General features: G+C 36.1%; 1 protein-coding gene across 1 annotated transcript in view; it reads left to right on the forward strand.

Annotated features, from left to right (window-relative positions):
* Nucleotides 1-17,619, forward strand: part of LIN7A (lin-7 homolog A, crumbs cell polarity complex component) — a 28,816-nt gene extending 11,197 nt beyond the window's left edge. The window contains 4 exon segments of the mRNA XM_063309000.1: nucleotides 9,196-9,267; nucleotides 11,982-12,191; nucleotides 14,135-14,350; nucleotides 16,270-17,619. Coding sequence (XP_063165070.1) covers nucleotides 9,196-9,267; nucleotides 11,982-12,191; nucleotides 14,135-14,350 — 498 coding nt within the window. The 3' untranslated portion in view covers nucleotides 16,270-17,619.
* Nucleotides 17,620-21,364: the final 3,745 nt, after the last annotated feature.

Consider the following 21,364-nt stretch of genomic DNA (forward strand, 5'->3'; position numbering starts at 1 on the left):
AATTTCTAATTTTCCCTTGGGTGGGGAACAAGTAGGTTTGGGATTCTACAGATTTAAGGAATTCCTCAGTAGCACCCAACCTACCCCATTGGCAGAATCCATTTCTGCTGGTGGAATAGCATTAGTATACTACTCTATGGCAGGAGCAGGTAAGCTTTTGGTGAGCAGCAGCTGAAGGCTCCAGTAGATGGGTGAAGGTGCTGTGATATTGCTGAAATGGACAGTCTGATTTTCAGGTGTGGGTTGTTTGTTGGGGGAAGGAAATTTAGGTTTGTTTGGGCTTGCTTTGTGCTACATCTAAATAATGGCTTACACATTGTTTTTCAGTTGTTTGCTGCCAACAAAAAGGCAGTCAGCTCCTGGGAATTTCCATAATAATGATAAAAGTTGTGGGGGAGTGCATATGGCCTGTGAGTTGTCTAGATCATTGTACACTCTGGCAGAGACCCATGGCATATTATAAGATTGCATTCTGAGAACCTTATATTTATATGTTGAAATAATCACTTAATTTTGAAGAAATATGTTTATGTCAGCATATAAGATATTTTTCTTTGGTCTCAGCATTCATAAAAAGCTTCTGGTATTAACAGAATAAAGATAACTAGCTCACAATAGGAAAACACTTAAATATCTAGAACGTGTCTAAATATGGCTGGATTATCAGCTTATGTCATTAATTTTTAGATTCTGAGAGGTCATTACTTTTGGAAACTCACTTTAGCACAAGAAAATGAGTGAGAGTTTGTACTCTGTTTAGAAAAGAAATTATTTTTCTTTTAAAAATCTAAATCCACTAAGGCTTTGATCAACTTTTTATCATCAGCCATGATGGAGAAATATGTAGGAAGTATCATCACAAAGTGTACATAACATGCTTTACAGATTTCTGAACCCCAAAGGTATAACTGATTCTCCAGTCTTTGGTCCAGACATATTATATCATAACAACAAGCAACAGATGGACATCCACAAGTGAAATATACATTATGAGCAACCTTGGAGAATGTTCAAAAATGAGTTTCTTTTCTTCATGAGGTTTCTAAGTAAAATTATACATACAATTATAAAATTATACTTACAACTGTAAGATTGCAGTACTTGTACTGCTCATTTTAAAAGAATAACAGCATTAGCTCATACCTTGGCCTTTGAGCTATTACTATGACCTGAACCTTGAATCTGACTATAATTTTATAACTCAAGGATCTTTTTCCTGCATGCTCAACAGCAGTTTTATGGCTATACACTTTGATCAAGAAGAGATAAAATGAAAATAGACTGAACATGCACTGTAGTAATTAGGGATTTAGCTAGTAGTTACTCTATACAAGGTAAAAAAAAATACCTGCAGATGGTAAGATGAAATAAAATATAAGTTGGACATAAGCTTGAATTTTTAGAGCTGGCCACAACCACATAACTTTTTGGACATCTTCAAAATTTTGGCTTCTCTTCCAAAACAATATAGACAATTTTCTGTTCTAACTGTATATTGAGACAAGGAAATATATTTTGCAGTATAGATGACAATCAGAATAAAGTGGCCTAAAATCAATTTAATAGAAATATTTTTTCCCAAATGACAAATGTGCAACATGGATGCACAATCATGCATCCTGACTTCTGCTGCCACAACCCTGGATAGCATGAATCAGAACTTTTAGGAGTAATTTACTTTTCATGCATCAGTTTGCTCTCAATTGCAAATTATTTGAGTGGGCTAGGCAGCCCGAGACTTACTGAATAAGATGCTTTGTTAAGCCTATTTATGGTTATCTCATTCTGATGTCCTAGTCCAGGAAGTCTAAAACAGCTGTTATAATGGGTGGTAATAAAAATATGATAAATAAATAAATAAACAAATACATTTTACATGTTGTTTGCACTCATGGCATAAATGTAATGCCCCAGGATGTAGTGTTACATCAAATAATTGATGCTGAATCAGAGCACTATTCTCCATAAGACAATTGTAAAAAATATTTCATACTATGAGAATGTGGATATGCTCATTAAGAAATGCAAATGAACAGTAATATTTATTGTGATGGAATGCCAAACAGTCCTTGGGAACACAGAGGGAGCAGCAAGACAATTAAGAGAGGAAACAGGTCTGTTACAGAAGAGATTTACTTCAGGGGAGGGGGAAACTGTGAGAAATTGACTCAGAGTACGTTACCCTACTAGCAATACAGATCTTTCCAGAAATCCAAATGGTTCTTGTTTCCTGAGTTTGCCAGCTTCACACAGCTGACAATTATTAATCATTAATGGCATGTCAATTGTTATATGTATATTGGCTTCATTCAGAGAACTAAAGGATTCTTATAGCTTTACATATTTGATTGTTTTTACATAACCAAGTCTTCTTTGCCCTTCCTTGTCCTGTTTAAAAAGTAGCCTAGCCCATTCATTACTTTGTTCTTATGTGATACCTTTTGTATTAGGAGTACATCTTCCTGATAGTGCATAATGTTGGTATGGAAATAGTCTGTACAGAATGGACCATACTACTCTTGTTATGTCAGTCATCATGTGAAGAACTTCTTGCTCAAATTCTTTGTGATTAATGGAATATTAGATATGACCTGTGAGACAACAGGAACTTGGTAAAGGGGATTTTTGAATCAGTTCTGGGGACTTCTTCCTTGTATCAGTTAAATACTTATATAATTTCCTAAGTGAAATGCTCCATTACAATTCATCCTTTATGCCACTCTTGGTCCATTCCTTCTTCTGAAGCTAAATGACAAAATATAAAACGTGGTAGGGGAAGCATGTTGTGTCTCTTATAGATGTTACACACAGGGTTGTCAAGAGAGATACCTTAAACAAAATATCTCCTGTTTTAGAATGTACCATAGTCTTTCTTAAGATACAACAATCTTTCAGGATATTTAATTCCAAGATTGAAATTAAATTGAAAATGAAGTTAATTCCAAGATTGAAATTAAATTGAAAATGAAGTCAATATTCATAAACACCCCTCCCACACCCACAGACTGTGATGAATTCCTTCAGAAAAAAAAAAAGAATTAATTTACTCATTTTTCATACATTCCTATCATACGCTCTGTAATTAAAAATGTCAGTCCTACTAAGAGCTAAATTAGTTCATTGCAAGTTTGAGATTGTTAATGAGTCATCATAGCCACTGTATGAGGCAAGATGTCACATAGCTTGACTGCATGGCTTCCAATTGTTCTGACATCTGCCATAACAATGCAGATGTTTGTTTCCCAGGGATGACTGCTACCAATATCCTGAACAAAACATGTGACTATTTTCAGATTTTTTTTAAAAAAGTATGCCATAACTCTAGCATAGCTTTCATGAACCTGATGCCCCCGGAATCTGTGTATTCAAGCCTTTGGTTGTTCTTGCCTTTTATTACCTACTTTATCTGGCAACACTGTCCAGGTTGAGCTGCTTCCCATCACCTGTCATAAGGTAAAAGCTTTTCAAAGACAACACAAGGGATTTTAGAACACAGAAAATGTAGCCTACCACTGAGCAAAAGTCCTCATTATTTGTTTCTATTTTGGTAGGAATTCCCAGAGCAATGTACCTAAAATAAAATAGAAAAGCAATTACAATGTAGATAAAACAAGCCAGAAAAATCCTAAAACAAGAAACTAAAAGGGCAGCAAAGTCTGAAGGTATTTTTTTTAAAAAAAAGCAATGCCTAGCTTCCTGTCTTTTCACATTGCAGCTTAACTGAGGAATTCAAGGCAGAGCAGTGCTGGTCCTTGAGCCTAAAAGGCCTGCTCTTAATGCTAGTTCAGTTGCTGATAAAGCATCTATTATTTAGGATTTAATCCTAGAAGAAAGTGCTAACCTGGGTTTGTATTATATAGTCTTGGATGACAGAAGACAGGGCAGTTTATCTGCTGCAGCTCTGTTCATTGAGCTAGTCTATGTAACATAAAGCTAGGACTGTATGGCAGGGAGATAGAGTTGCCATGGGATATAACAGGAATTTTATCTCACCAACCAGATGTTCCGTTTAACAATCTGCTCATTTGTAATGCATGCTGCTGTATTTGGGTAGCTGGAACACTGTTTCTACTGTTAGTGTACAGTGAACCCCAATACAACAGAAGGAGCAGCTCAGGATATTAAATTCCACATGATGACCGTGAACCTATCCCAACTAATATGGATTTGGTGATATGTTTCAATGAAGCTGACGGTTTGAACGTGGAGGACCCTTATATGATTTAATTGTCATGGATAAATCACTGACTGGTCAGTTTAAAACTGATGGCTGATACAAATATCTGCAGGACCAAAGGACTTGGTAAAATGGTTTGACCCAGGCACCTGATGCATTTGCATGGTTCAGTTCCCTTAAAGAATTTTCCATATCATCTATTCGTGATCAGTCAGTGCCTTGGTTAATCCATGGAATATCAAGATGCCTTGGATAGTTAATTCTATTGTTCATAAGTACCCACTTGACTGTCAGTTAAATATATTGAAATGAATGAAACATCAACTGGTGCACAAGAAGATGGAGCACCTCTCCTGCTACAAAACCTGTTTAGTTATTAAGATCTTTAGAAGATGTCTCCCTTGCTAGATGCCAATATTTTTGGCTCACTGGAAATGCCCTTCTATGTTTCTCCCATACTATAGATTGCAGTAAATCAGGAGCTGTGTTTCCTTCTCCCCATTCCAACATTCTGTTGGTACTTTTAAAAAAAATCTATAAGAACACATCACTTTCACCCAACTTTTAATGATTAATTGGTTTAGTGTTAATTTCATGTATCTGTTTAATTATTTAAAGAACAAAAGTAAAAGCTAATTTTTTATTAGTTGCATTGAATATTTGGCAGGATATTCAAGGTATTCTACAGGTAAGCATAACAAAATCAATAAAGTTATTTCATTATTCCCATAATACATACTTAGACACATCCTTGTACAAATTAAGTATCAGTGTAAAAACTGTTAAGAATTATATTTCATTTCTTGGGTGACATTATGAATGTATCTCATATCCAGTCAGAAATCCAGCAACTTCAGTAATTCCAGTAGTCTACTTAGGTGTTTCAAACAGGAGGTTCCCAGCTATGCTACCTAATGTCTTTGTAGCTGGAGTTATCAGGAAGTGAACTGGAGAACTTCAGCAAGCCAAGTGTAAGTTCTGCATTTGGGCTATCATTTCTCTGACCAGTAATGGAAAGAACATGATATGGATATTATTGTGAATTGTTCTTTTTTTTCTTCAATGAATTGCTGTTCTCATAGGAGATATTTCATTTAAGTTTCAAATGAAAATAAATATTTTAAAATCATTGTTAAAATCATTATTTTATATCAATACAATAATAAAGAATTATTGTGTGCCAGATTCCTGCTTGAGCATATCTTACCAGTATATATATCACAAAAGATAGAAGTCCCTCTTTTGGGGGAGATGGGCGGTAATTAAATTTGAATAATAAATAATTAAATTTGAATAATAAATAAATAAAGATCTCCAGATTAGCCCTTAAGGAACTAATGAAGGAGTCTATGGTTTTTGAAATTAGGTCATTATTTTGTAGATATTATGTAATGTGTTCATTAGCTTGTTAAAGTGCCTATGATTAATCACTTTAATTTTCCTGGGGTTCAAAGCCTTAATAAGTATGTACTTCATTACTTTAATGCATCCTTATCTGTTATGCCTCAAAGACAAGTTGTTCTGTTTCCTGTACTCTGCATGATAACAATTGTTGGAAAAAATGCAGTGAAACCAACACAGAATTTTTTCATACCCTGGACAGTGATGGTTCTGAAGTAGATAAAGAACTTGGTGAATTGTCCTAGCTGCTTCAGCCTTTGAACATGCCATTATAATTCACTAACCAAGGAATTGGTTTACAGATGAAGGCTATTTATTTACTCTATTAACAGCTACTAGTAAAGAGCAAAATGAAGCATCAGGATTTAAAGACAGCGTACCTGTCATGAGTACGGATGCTGTGCAGGAGGAGGCCTCTATCCAGGGGGGAAAACACATGTGTAGTTTAGAGACTTTGAGCTGTCATTCAAAGAAACCCAGAACAGACCTACCTTGACTTTTGGGGTTTATCTGTCTGGGTTTTCCCACGCTTCTTCAGTTTGGTAGGATTTTCTGTCTACAATAGCAGTAAATAAAACACTAGAGACTTTCTCCTCATCTCAGCATGGCCTTTGCTTAGTCAGGACAGTACCTAAGAATATAATATATTCATTATACAATAGGATAAAGACATTATGCTTTAAAACTTACTAATAACATGATATAAATCATTGGGCTTCAAAAACTGATAATTTGGCTAATTGCAAATTTTTAACTAGTGAGTTCCATGGCTGGAACAGGGTTAATATTATCCTAGTCCAAATTCAATAATCCAGCAGTTACTCCACACCGGAAGACATAATTGCAAGATCTGTTTCCCTTGTTAGAGGGACCTTGTTTTTAAGATACTATTGATAAATCACAGCATCTTACAGTCTCCATTCTGCATTCTTGTGCTAAGAAAAGAGACAAGTAAATGTCCACTTTTGTGGGGAAGGCATATTTAATGTTCATTTTTTAATTTATTTGCAGTTTCCAAATAAACTCTAGTTATGACTCACTTGCCTTAAAAAAAAAAAGACCCAGTACATCAAAACTGTTTTTGCTGATATTGTAGATTCCTCTTATTGTGTAAGGATGGACCAAGCTACCAAAAATATCTTCATCACCCAAAAACTTTTCAAAATGATCCAAATTACATATGGGTGTCTTCAGAGTATGGGAGTGCATCCTAGCTGTCCCACTGTAAGAATAGTGTTTCTTTGCCTTAGTCCCACAATTAAGGGTGGTTTGATACATTTTGCTGCCACAAGATGGTAGCTTTTCATTTTCAACATACAGAAGCCAACTAGACAGGTGTTTGATTCTTTCTTCAGAATTGCTGATAAGATAATATTCTTCAATGAATTTAAATACAGCACAGGGAGATATATGAGACAAAAATGCTATTTGCTGTACCATCCCTCAGCGTTTGCTATCTGACATCCCTGTCTCATTTTCACTTGTAGGACTAAGCCTGACTAAAGCAAGCCTAGTACTTCTATTTCACTGAGAAATAATAAAGCAGACTTCAAAATATTTTGAAAATGAGTTGAGGCCTTCTTAATTACTTGAACACCAGGAGGTTTTTTTTATTTGAAGCAAACATTCAAGTCAATACAGTTATACCTTCATTATGTATCATATGACTAAGTTACGGCATGTTAAATTATACCAAAAATTATTAAGGATGGATTAAAATGATTTAATATTTGATTACAGCTACAGGATGACAATTTGAAATGTAATAGCTTACAACAGCTATCTCCTATGCATTAATTCAACTCATAGAAATAGAAACATCATGATCTTTTGCTTTGTTGCACAACAGCAACAGAATATGCAGACATTAGATTTGAATAAACTGGTAAATCTCACCTCTTAGCAATATCAAAAACACCTCTTGTTTTTTCCTCTAAATTGTGTTTGGAAATGAAGGAAGTTTTAAGAAAGGAATATGCAGAGATTTATTCATGAAAAGATTTGTTTGAGTGCTCCTTGTTGAAAACCTGGCACTGAATCTTGAGTTTCGATTTCACGTTTTGGAGTCGCCATTTTACACATTTTCTCCTTAGTGAATTTTGGGGCTCTGTCAAAAGCCAAGTATATTCCATAAGGTTATAATTTGTGCACTGCTTCACTATTCTGCACTGAAACAAAATTGTTTCCACTATGGATACAGATTTATTTTTACAGTTGGGCCACAGGAAATGGTATTTTCTCTGTATGGGGGAAATTTTCTTCCAGTTAGTGCATGCATTAAAAATGATCTGTGACAGGGCATGTATTCTGTATGGCTTCATCACTGATAATGGCAACTTACAGCCCTTCAATATATCTGAAACATTTTCAAATTGCTGCCTTTTACTTGACCTGCTTTCTACCCAATGCCATTGCTCAATTCAGATTCCTGATAACAAATCTCTTATAAATAAAGCTGTTCCCTCAGTGAGCTCGGCAGATAAATCAGAATATGAGACTTAATTTCCAGCATCCAAAATGAGTGAGGAATTGTATATTTCCAAAAGAAAAAAAAGTAACAAGAAATAGGACAAATATTGGCATAAAATTTGCAAATATGGTTTTATACAAAACAGATAAATACTGAAAATAATGTCTATTATCAAGATATGGGAAAAATCAGGCCCATTGATCCACCCAGAGGCACTGGGAGTCAGGTGACATATAAATTTAATAAAGATGATGATGATGATGATTGTATTTTGTTATACTGTCTGTGGGCAACTTCAAGCTTTGCCTTCACTTTCTTATATATATTTTTAAACTGGATTTGGACTGGACAACCCTAGAAACAGAAGATGATGACAAAGAAAAGGCTAATTGTTTCCTAATTAGCCTTTCAAGTTGATGAATGGACTTTGCAAGTAAGAGACATGGCCATCCACTCTAAGCAAAACATTTCCCAGTAGCTAAAATGATCATTTCCAGAATGGCATAAGAAATTAAGGAAGATGAATGGGAGGACAAAAAAGGGCTTCATTGTGGTAATTAGCCACGTTTCCCACAGTGTCAGTTTTCCCAGGCAGACCAGACAGGAAACACAACCAGATGAGCTAATACTACTTTATTGTAAAGTTACATTAACAGAATCTTGCAAGTCTGAAAGTACAAATCTGCCACTGTCTCTTTTACAGTCTGAGAAGTTAGTGAGGATCCTTTCTGAATCTCTTTCTCTTCCCATTATGCAGCTGTGGGCTATGCCCTCTTTGATCATTCCCTAGGCAGCATCTCTTTCCCCCTCTCCCAAGGTCTTTCCCACATACCATTACACACAGCCATTAAGAATTGCAATGGAGTTCACTTTCGAAGTATATTTCCTCCCTAAATTAAATGTCAACTTTTGAATGCTTAGCAGATCGAAATTCTTCCAAGTCTTAAGGGTAGGCATCTCGTATAGGAGAAACACATACATATTTATTAACCAATGATACAGAAACATTCTTGGGGTAGGTTTGTTCAGTGCAGTGAAAAACTTCAAGGACAATGAAGACTGCTAAAACAAGCACTAAATGTTGTTTGATTTGTGGAGATAGCAGATTATTAATTTTGTTTCCATCATTCTCTTCATATCATTTCAGGTATATCAATACATGCATGAAACCATAAATGTTAATGGCTGCCCCGAATTCCGTGCCAGGGCTACTGCCAAGGTAAGAGACTTGTAGTTTTAGGAGATCTATTCTCCATATGGCCTAGTAATTGACTGTGCGCGTGTATGTTTCAGGTATTCGTGTGTACACTATAAGAAAATTTAGACATCAGTGGCAGCCCAGAGTCTAGAACCAGTGCTACTTCCCAGGTAACAATCATACTGGCAAATTCAACCCTTGTGCTACTTCTGTAGTTTAAGAAAAGAGAATGCTGTATGCAGCCAAGAAGCTTACTGGGGGCGGGTGGGGGGATGGAGTAGAGTGGAATCAGCTTCCAATCAAAATCTGTTTTATTGCAATTAAATACTGACCATTAGCACTTTGATGGCTAAGTTCTCTAATACAGTCTACTTATAGTACGGCCAAAAAAATAAGAGGTCTCAGAGCTACCATTTTCAGAAGTACTTAGCATGTATTTCTTCAACACAAAACAGCAGGACTGGTGGTGGGCTTTCACTTCTCCTGAAAAACTGGTCTTAGGTCAAAATGCTGTAAAGATGCTCTATAAATCAGTGTAAGTTCTCTGCATCAAAAAAAAAAATACTACCCTATGGAATAAATCTGAAATGTACTTTTTGTTTGCATAGTACAGAAATAAAAATTAGTTACAAAATAGTATTTCTTCATGGAATAAATTCCTTTCTTTACTATTGATAAAGCATAAATGAATTTCAAATAGGCTCTGTGTGTATATGTGTAAAATAGAACCTTATTAACCTAATACATACTACTGGAGAACACTTCTTTGTAAACCAGAGCAATAAATACTAATCTTCTTTCCACACTACAGCCAGCAACAGAATTACATTAATTTTAAATTGAGATAAGTCATGGAGGAATATTACTGAAGCCATATAGTACATTTAACATTAAATATACTGAAGATAACTTTAAGAAATATTCTTTCATTTGCTTATCAGATAGTAGATTTCTTTTATTCTAGAGGGTATTGAGTTTGACCTAACATAAATACTACAGATATTTAAGCTTTATTCTGCTGATTATAGAAAGATGTTTTTAGATTGTTTAACTTTACATTATATAATGAAGTTAAAAATTGCCATCACGTGGTGAAATTAAAACTCTCAACAAGGTCTGTCATTCTCATTTCTTATTCACATGGAACAGCAGGATTGTACAGCAATGTTTCAATATCACAGTCTTTCCTGGTTATTTCTGGGCTGTCGGCATTGCATTTTTCTTATGCATTTATGTCTGGCATGCATGATGACAAATTTTGCATGATAATGTATAATGTAACTAAGACATTACACTCATGCTACCTAAATCCATCCATTAAAATAAGATCCTAATGGAATTTAGCTATCCTTTTACTCTAGGAGATTTAGAACTCATGGAAATGGTCCAGCTGAAATTAACCACCATAAAGTGGGGCTGTAGACACATTTGATTTGAAGGCAACTTGATCAATTCTCAGAATCAAATGAACTTTCTGAACTGAACTGATGATTGGAACCAAACCATCAAATTTGGTATCATCTTTTCCATTTTTTTGAAAACTTATTCAGATCAATACCGAAATTTGAACCGAACCAATCTGACTTTCAAATAATCAAATCAGATAAAAATCAAGTTGTATCAGAGCTTATCTTCATAACTTACTGCCTAGTCTCATATATTTCAGTATACATGCTTAACTCTCTCCTGTTTAAATCAATGAAAGTATAGTATATTCTGCTTTATGTTTTAATAAGTCAAAAAAGTGCTCAGATGTGTCGTGCACTCTGATAAAGAGTTGGTAGTGGGAAACTACTATTTTCACAATTTAAATGTGTTTTTAAAAATTATACTACCCAGAAGCTTGAGCTTCTACTGCTCCTTATTTTAGCTACTGTTAAAATTTAAGGAACCTTAACATTGTATTGGCCATATACACAAAACTGTCATATTTTAAAAGGTTATTAAACTTTTTAATACCACTGCATGTTCCACTGCAATGTAAAGGACTTTAGTATGCACACACCTCTTCAGTCTTAAGGTGTGCTTTGATTTACATCTCATCATTCTGCTTAACCAAGTGTTCAATAAAAGATAATTTTTTTAGAGAGGAAAGAAGCATTTTTTGCAATCTGCTTACATGGGTGTCTGTGTGTTCAAAGTAGTCAATAAGAATTTGAGTACATACATGCATACATACATACATACTAATCATACCATTCCCTTTTCAGGAAAGGAAATTTATGTTGCAAGGATTAATGCCTAGATTGAATTGGGGATCACATAGTAGAGAGCACAGAATAATTAATTTCCATTTCACTACTTACAGGTACAATAATCAAATGTTTACATCAAGTTGCCCTCTCAAAAAATCTTCTATATGTAGAACATAGAGCCAATGTTCATATTTTCCTTTGTGTGATATGAATTGCACATATGAATATGTGCAATAATGTGAAATATGAATAACCACATATGCAGGAATTCCACCTGAGCATATATGGAACTGAGACCTTGAGATTTAAGCACCGTAATCCTCAAAATAATACTACTCAGTTAAGACTGTACACGAATACCTTGGGCATATCTACATTACATTTTATTACTGTAATGTTTTTTTCTTCGAAAGAATGAAGCCATTTTTAAAAAACAAATTTTAAAGCATTGTTTTGTGTGAATAAATATTTGAAACAAAAGCAGCAGAAGTGCTCCTAACTGTGTTCATAATATGTTAAAAAATTGCATTTTTTTTCTAGGCAACAGTTGCTGCATTTGCAGCTAGTGAAGGGCATTCTCACCCCCGAGTGGTAGAACTGCCAAAGACGGATGAAGGCCTTGGCTTTAATGTAATGGGAGGAAAAGAACAAAATTCTCCTATTTATATTTCTCGCATAATTCCTGGAGGAGTAGCTGAGAAGCATGGAGGACTCAAACGGGGAGACCAGCTGCTTTCTGTTAATGGAGTGGTATGTGAATATGCTGATTCAGATTTCATGAATTCTGCTTATGTAGACAGCTTCAGACTGAAAAAAATCTGGATGACTACTGCAGTATTTTTGCTGTCATCTAGTAGTATCCAGATTTTTGCAGCTCCAATCTGGTAGTTCTAGTGCATCCACAAGAGAATAAATGGACACAAATATGTCATTTAAAAGTAAACACATTCAGAAACCTTTAGAAAATATTTTAGTCTCCCCATGACATATTAGTTTGCAAGTGACTGTTTTTCAACAAGAAATCCAGAGGGAGACTCCAACATGCAATTACTGAACTAGCATTTATTAATATTTGATTTTATTTATGGTTCAGTTGAAACCAGAGTTTTTTATTCCCAGCATAGAAGTAAGTTATGTTAGCAAAATTAAGAGACTGTCATCTTCTTTACACACTGTATAAAAGAAGAAGAATGTTTTGCATACAGAAGGAGAAGCATGACTATTGGCCCTGCTACTAATATTAAGTGCTTCCATCCCTACCCTTTTCACATCAGTGCACTGATCCTGAAGAAGCCACGTCTGTGCACAAAGATTTTGCAGGTACTGGGATTCAAATGCTCTGAGCTCACAGAGCCTCATCCATGCTCAGTTCATTGATGTTAATAGGAAGCATCAAACTTAAAGATGGGCCATGACAAGTCCCTGATGATATGAACTCTTGATGCTAGCCTGATCTGCACATATTGATATGTGGAGCTTTGATATCTATATTCCTATACCAATGCTTTGAATATCTTGAAGCTAGAAATCCCAGATTGACAACTGAACTGCCCTCACACCTTTCCCATTCTGAAAAACAAAGAAACCAAGGTGCAGTGCAATTGCTCAAAGATGCAACGAAGGTGCTGGTTGTCACCTTTAAATCCCTACATAGCATAGGACCAGGTTACCTGTGGGAACATCTCTCCCCAGTGGTTTCTGCCCCCCCCCCATGGGCATGCTCCATCTGCCATTGATAAAACATTGTCATCTTGTGCCCTCCCTGCTATGGCACCTGCCCTATGGAACAGCCTCCCCTCTGAAATATGGACAGCCCCTACTCTGTTGGGCTTTGTAAAGCCATGAAGGCCTGGCTCTTCCCCTAGGCATTGGGGTCAGGATGTTAGTATGGGGGCTTTGGCATGAATGTATGGGTACTGGTGTTGTGGTTTTACTGAGCCTCAATACAGTTTTAGTTGGCTTTTTGCTTTAATGAAATTCTTTGTTTTTATTTTGTTCACTGCCTAGACTTTCTTGGATAGATGGGTGGCCATATAAATGGGATGAACAAATAAATCACACCTATGCTACTTGGAGGATTTTGATGATGCATCTCCTGCTGAGGTGGTTTTGCTTTCCTTTTTCCTTTCCCACTGAAAAGGAAGGGAGTAACAGAGATATAGGGATGTGGTGGCGCTGCGGGTTAAACTGCTGAGCTGCTGAGCTTGCCGATCGGAAGGTCGGCGGTTCAAATCTGCGTGATGGGGTGAGCTCCCGTTGCTAGTCCTAGCTCCTGCCAACCTAGCAGTTCGAAAACATGCAAATATGAGTAGATTAATAGGTACCGCTTTGGCGGGCAGGTAATGGCATTCTGTGTAGTCATGCCGGCCACATGACCGCGGAAGTGTCTACAGACAAATGCCGGCTCTTCGGCTTTGAAACGGAGATGAGCACCGCCCCCTAGAGTCAGACACGACTGGACTTAATGTCAAGGGAAACCTTTACCTTTACCTTAACAGAGATACACCTTGAAGTGGCTACTTGGGGGCTGAAATGTCAGAGAGGAGCACAAGCCTAACTAGAGACTCCACAATCATAATTGGGAAGGCCTAGCGGGACCAGATTCACTCACGGCATAGATTTTTCTTTGTTCTCCATTCTTGTAAGGCTGAAAACTTCTTGCTTTTTGCTATTTTTAAACATTCCACAATCAGAGTGTGGAGGGAGAACATCATGAGAAGGCAGTGGAGCTTCTGAAGGCTGCTAAGGACAGTGTGAAGTTGGTGGTGCGTTACACTCCCAAAGTTTTGGATGAGATGGAAGCTCGCTTTGAAAAACTGAGGACAGCACGGCGCAGACAACAGCAACAGTTGTTAATTCAGCAGCAACAGCAGCAGCAGCAAAATGCACAGCAAAATCATATGTCATAGGTGAGAGTATTCTTCTGCTTTATTTTCAACTATTTCCTCTATCTGAATTCAGTTTAGCATAAGAATTCAGTTTATCATTTGCCAGATGTTGATCTGCCTTACTTAGAGACATGCATATTGCCCCATTTCCTTACTCAACATTGTATTATATTCTAGATAATTCAGTGAATAAAATAGCTGCTTGTGACTTAATTGTTTATTTTGCTGAGTATGTCACAGAAACTGAAAAACATATTCATTGTCTTATGGGATAATTTCTCATATTACAGTATTGTATTTTTTAAAACTTGCTGCAGGGGGGAGTAGAGCAAATAATGTCATGTGCATTATGATAATGTTGTAAAATGGTGCAAATCATGTAATTTGTGTCAGTCCCATTATGCAACTGATACAAATTATATAATTCATGTTATTTGTTCAATGATATCATGATGCCCATGATGGAAGGCTTATACGAGCTGCCTGTGCTGTCTAAAAAATAAACATCATATGAAATCAGGCAGTGGCTGATTCCATGCACTGTGTTAACCATAGTATGTCTTAGCATGATGTTGTAACCCAACCATTGTGGTTAATAAAGCATGGTCTCTGGCCTAATATATAAACCAGGACAGTATAGTTTGTCCAATAAATCTTGGTTGAAATAAAACATAATTGTATGTGATTACATATCACATACATGAGCCAGGCATTATAGTGCTTTAAAAAAACTGTTTCCAATAGTTTCTAATATCAGAAATTAAGCTGATATTGCCAGTTGTTTATGTGTATGTATTTTGCTTTTAGATTCACAAGTTCAGCTATAATTATAAGGGCTTTTAGACACTAATCCATAATTTTCACTTATGTGTAATGCCCTAAAATCCTTAACTTTGATTAAAATAATAGGCAATTATTTTGTGATTCAAATTACGCATAACAGTTCCAGATAACGTTGGTCAGGTTCCAATGTAAGCTTTCATCAGATGCAGTTCATTTCATCAGATGTATAGAGTAGCTAAATTGATGTAGGATTAAATTGGGAAAAATTCACATATATCAAAAGGTTTCAACAAGCACGCTGAGTTTTTAACATGTTGTTAAAAACTCTATTGTAAGCCACCCAGAGTCCCCCTGTGAGGGAGAGATGGGCGCTGAATAAATTTATAAATAAATAAATAAATAAATATTACAATGGTTAATTGATAAGGTACTTGTAATCTGTCTCACACATAATCCATATCTATATAATTACTTCGTCTTTTCCTTCTTCCCATCCCATCCTCCCAATTTAAATCCTATATCAGTTTAGCTACTTTATGTACGGTATCTGATGAAGTGAGTTGAAGCTCATGAAAGTTTATGCCTTTTAATAAAATGCATTAGTCAGACGGTGCTAATAGATACCTTCTGCTTTTTGGCTACCATAGACTGCTATGGCTCTTCTCCTGCAAGATTCCAATGTGAAATTCAGGAACTCTGGTGGTTCAGTCATATACATATTTAGAACTGAGTTCCACTAGTTTCTGTGCAGTTTTTTTTTTAATATCTGTGTAATATCAAACACTGGTTGAGTTGTATTACAGCTGTTAGTAAGTTGTAACAAACACAGGTACTGTACATATTTGCTATGAAAAGTTAATATTGTTCTATATAATATTATATTATATATTAATATAAAAAATAATAAAAAGAACTAATTACTCTAATAACTAGTGCAGTGCCTCCACAAGTTTTGTAATACATACATTAATATATATATATATATATATATATAATAATGTATGTATGCCCATACATACTTATTTATATATATATATATATATATATATATATATATATATATATATATATATATAATGGAGAAATTAAAGGAATGGAGAATGTCAGTCCATTGCTTTATACTTTTGAAGGTTTATATTTTTGTTGTTTAATTATAGATGGCTCTCAAGAAAGACTTTCTAAATCAAGAATTTAACAACTCAAAGCTGTGCTTTGTATTCCAACTTTACAGTAAAGAGCAACAGCAGTGAGAATACAGCAACTGTGTTCACCAGCAAACTGTGAAAAGTACAATAAGATCAGTTTGGCAAATCAGCAGCATAATAAACTCTTCATGTGATTTTTCCAAGAATTGAAGTCTTAGGATGAAAGGTTTCTTTGATTCCTCTTTTATATGGTAAGGTTATCAAAATAACAACTTGTTAGCAAAATTCAAGAATATTCTGAGAAATCACATTCATGGCTTATGAATGAATGAATGAATGTATATGTGGTCCAATACATATTCTTTATAGTGAAACTCCAATGGGAATTTGCCAAAACAATGTAAGATGGGTCCCCATCAAGAATGAAGACTGTCCTGAGTTTGTAGCCCTAATGCAGCCGTCATCTCGCTTTTAAACTATATTTATATGTGATAGACTACATATAGGGAAGTACATTAGATTGAATATTCCCATGAAAAGCAATGTATTACGGACAAATGGGCTCCATATTTGCATGATTTCCCTTTTTTATCCATGGTTCCTTATCTAGCACCAAGCAATATATATGAAAAAGTCTGCTTTCATATATGGATGTCTCCTTATCTGAATTAAGGCCTGTATGTGAAATGAACAACCTGAGGAAAATATTGCATTGACTTACGACATGCTATTATCTTGCATAATGTTCTCCCTTCACAATCATGTACAGTTGTCACAACCAAATTATCATAATTCTCTATTTTTCCTTTTGCATAATTCTCCTCTTTTTCCTAGTTACAATGTTTTGTTGATTAATCAGCTGATGAGGTGTGGGATGGAAAGGAGAATGTTAATTACTTGTAATGTGATTACTTATAACTCGTGGTAGGTATTATCCTAAAGCACTAATCCATCTTCTCCCTCACATAAAGATATGTGAAGGAGATATGCAGATAGTAAGAAGGAATGATGATGCTTTTGGTTCAGTGCATATTATGTCACAAGCTTAAATTGACTGAAACAGATGAGATTTTTTTTTAAGCTGTTTAGTTTTAGGCTTCAGAACCATTCCATGAAACTTACTCCTGGGTAAAAATGTGTAGGTTTGCAGTCAGAATCATATATATCAGATGGGTTGGGATTGTCTTTAGCCATTCTGATTGGAAATTCTGGTAATTTCAGTCTGAATACATTTGGTGAACATTAGATTGGAGGTAGCTGCTATACCTTTGAGTCAATCCTACTGAACTCAAAAAGACTTAGTTCTGAGGAGACATATATAGTAGGCTGTGCCAGGTAACCACACTTTGCCTTGAGATAGGACTTTGTGTCACAGAAATGAAGGTATTTGCCAGTGCATCACTTGCCTCACTGAAATCTTCTGCATGTCCAGTACCAGAGAGAGGCTTGAGCAGTAATCTTTCCAGCTACTAGATGGGCCAATGTGGGCCTGAGATGTATCACAAAGTGAAGCAATGTGATGGCTTAAATTCATTATTTACAAGTGGGCTCTACTGCCTTGTGAAACAGCTTCAAAGGGCTGCTTGAGGCTCAAGACACTGGCAAAGTGAATCAGCCTTTTCCCACTTGCATAGCCTCACCATATAGCATTACGCTGCAAGTCATATGCAAAGTTTATGCAGATGTAATCAATTAATTAATCAAGCAAAATATTCTTGATTTGATGGAGCCCTCATTTGTAGGCCATTCCATTTGTAGATAAAATTCTTACTCTTGAAGAATACCAGGAACAAGTTTAATTCTATCTTTTGTGAGCAGTAAGATTAGAAAACTGTATTTTTAAACATAGGCATTCCTAGTGTATCTATTATAGCTATATCCCCAAATCTAAGCTAAGTATACAGTATATTGATAAGATATATATATATATAGAGAGAGAGAGATTGTTAACTAAAATAAATAAATAAATATACAGTATATGCATATGTTGTCAGAATATATTTGCTCCAGATGTAGGCTCTGTACTTACTGTATATTGCAAACATTTTTGAGATGATGTTAAAATAACTAACTTGGTATCCCACAATATTTTCTCTATTTTTCCAATGTATTTATTTCATGGATGTTGTTAGATTTAGTACTAAAACACATAGTGGAGACTTATTTTTTGTGTAACATTGCAGCTTTTCCCAGTGTGGTATGCTTTGGATGTGCTTGCATTACAAGTCCCAAAATTTCTGGCCAACATGGCTATGCTTCCTTTGGAATTCTGGAAGGGTCCACCTCAGCACTTCTGGAGGGCACTACCTTGAGTGACTTATTATATAGGACTGTTGTGCTGATTACAACTGGGTAATGGATATTAAGCACAGATGTATTATTATTAAATATTATTGTTATCTAATTTCATTGTTAAAGTGGGAAGCAATCTGCACCAAAGAGGCACAAATGTTGGTGCTGTAGTATTAGCTTTAGTTAAGTAGATTGGTATCAACCTCCTTTGATACACATAGAAGTTGATCATTTAGTAAAAACTTTATGCATTCTGTCTCTGACTTATCTGGATGTGTAGCAGTACATTTTCAGCTATGGTATTAAGTCATTTGCATGAAGTCAATTGTATTAAATCATTTCAGTGCCCTGTATAAAATGAACATTGAAATAGGATGTGGTCAGCTCTTTCTATTTCCTCTAGTCTCAATGGAAACATTCACTCTGCTGTTGGAATGTCACAAGACTTGCCCCCACCCCCCGCTGCCAACTGTCAGCTTTACCCAACAGGGCTGAACCAATTAAATGAACTCCTGAGAATTCAAGACTCCTAATAAGTAGTGAAGTAAGTTAGGAAACCATAACCCAATAATTCTAGAGAGTGCTACATAGAATATAGAATAGATATTCAAATCCTTTTGCACCTTTTTCTCAATCTTGCCCTATGTAATGGACTCCTCTGTTGTGCATGGGAGGCCAGGTTTCATGTGCCCTTGTTTTTGTAATGGACAGAATTAGTGTCATGTTCTTTGTTGACTGTGTGAGAACTAATTCTCATACCAATAACCAGGAGGACAGTGTGTTTAGTCTGGACACAGAGACTAATATCACTATCATATTTGTCAGTTTGTAATAATTTATCACATCCCTTTGATGATTGAAAATCAATACCTGATGTCTGATTCCAGCCTTTCCTCTTAGATTCAAGTTGATCAGTGACTGGGAATTTTTTTTTTATCATATGGCATAGCAGTTCGGTGCTCATGCTGCCTTTTCTTGCAAGGAAATCTTTGTGAGGTCCAGCAGCCAGATGTGTTAACTATTTAGCCATGACAAGTCACGTTGCCCCGGGTGCACCATGAGGAGGCTAGTCTACATTGCACCGAGCTGGGCTGAGAGAAAGTGACTGGCCCAAAGTCACCCAGCTGGCTTTCATGCCTAAGGCAGGACTAGAACTCACAGACTCCTGGTTTCTAGCCCAGTACCACCTTGTTCAATTTCTATTTCTCAAGATTAGGCCAGCCTGTACTAGAGAACTAGAGTGGGTAGAAATTGAACAATAAAAACTACTTTAAGTCAAAAATTCAACCAAAAAAATCCTACCTTGCCTCAAACATATGCCTCAAATAGATTCTAGAATCGTATCACAGCAACACATTTGCTACACAGTAAGGAACGTGGAAGCTGTTCAAGGGAATTTCAACTAAACAGTCCTCTTTGCAATTGAATGCAAGTTTCATAAGGCTCTTATTCATACCAAAAGAACGATAGATGAAACTCCAGCATCATCCACATACAGTAACGCAGCTAATGGCTTATCTCCTACTTGGAGGATGAAAATCCCTCTTAGTGTTTGCACCATTTCATTCACATACATGTTCAAAATAAGCCCTGTCAGAATGTTTTACCCCTTCTGAGTGGAGATGGGTAGGTAATTGTCCATGGCCACCATAATTAACTAGTTAGTTATTACAAACTTCTATAGTACAAACTTCTACTGTACTGCAAGAACTCCAGATAGCTTATAATAGTAAGGTGCATCATCACATAAAAACAAACCACCCTCAGTGCCCCAATAAAGCCATCATCAAAACTAAAAACCACAAGCAATAAAAATAATCAGAGCCCAAAGTGCAGCCCAACAGGGCCACTAGTGCTCAAATATCTGCCAAATAGAACAGTTTTTAAAGCTTTTTGAAAAGACAACACGGCAGGCCCAAATATACCTCAGGCAATAAGTTATTCCACAATGTGAGGGCTGCCACTGAGAAGACCTGCCTCTGCACCCCCACTCCCTCAGGTAGGTATCCTCAGCATCGCTTTAGGATGGCTTCATAGGACCAGCTGATTCTAGTTGGAAGAGACAGTCCTGAAGAAATAGGAGCCAAGCTATGTTGGACTTTATAAGATTAACACCAGCACTTTGAACTGGACCTGGAAACAACTGGTAGCCAATATAGTGATCACAGCCCAACTGTAAAGTTGCTGAAATGTCAAAGTCCACCACATCTAGGCAGCCACATTTTTAACCAACTGCACTGTCTGGAACAACTTCGAAGGCAGCCCCATGCAGAGTATTACAATCGCTTTGACAAAGGGTATTAAGGGCATAAAACACTATCTTAAGGGCTTCCTCATTCAAAGAAAGCTTCAATTTTGCTGAATCTGGGAAATTGACTCAAATGCTGCATTTAGTTCTATAAATGTCACAAATAAGCACACAATGAAAAACTAGGATACTGCTCAACCAGATGATGGATGGCATGCTAATCCATTGTTGACCTTCCTGCCTAAATCTAACCTGTTTTGCTGCCAGGATGGTATGTTCTAGCAATCCACTGGCTAGATTATTATCTCAGGTAGTAACCATGCAGCTTGCTGTCCACACTCAGTAGGCTTATTAGACAATAGTGGGCTGCATCCACTTAACAGGTATAAAATAGAATTTGTCCTTTGGGTATCTGCATTTTTAATCTATATGAGATACAAGGAATTCTAATAAAGGGATCAAGCAGTTCGTTCTGGCTTTTATTAGCTCAGATAAAGTTATATCTCCACCTCCTGCTCTTCTATTTTTCAATAAATGAAATGATTTATGAACTTCCAAGGATGAATC

Source organism: Candoia aspera, chromosome 7 (genome assembly GCF_035149785.1).
Source record: "Candoia aspera isolate rCanAsp1 chromosome 7, rCanAsp1.hap2, whole genome shotgun sequence".
Classification (NCBI taxonomy): Eukaryota; Metazoa; Chordata; class Lepidosauria; order Squamata; family Boidae; genus Candoia; species Candoia aspera.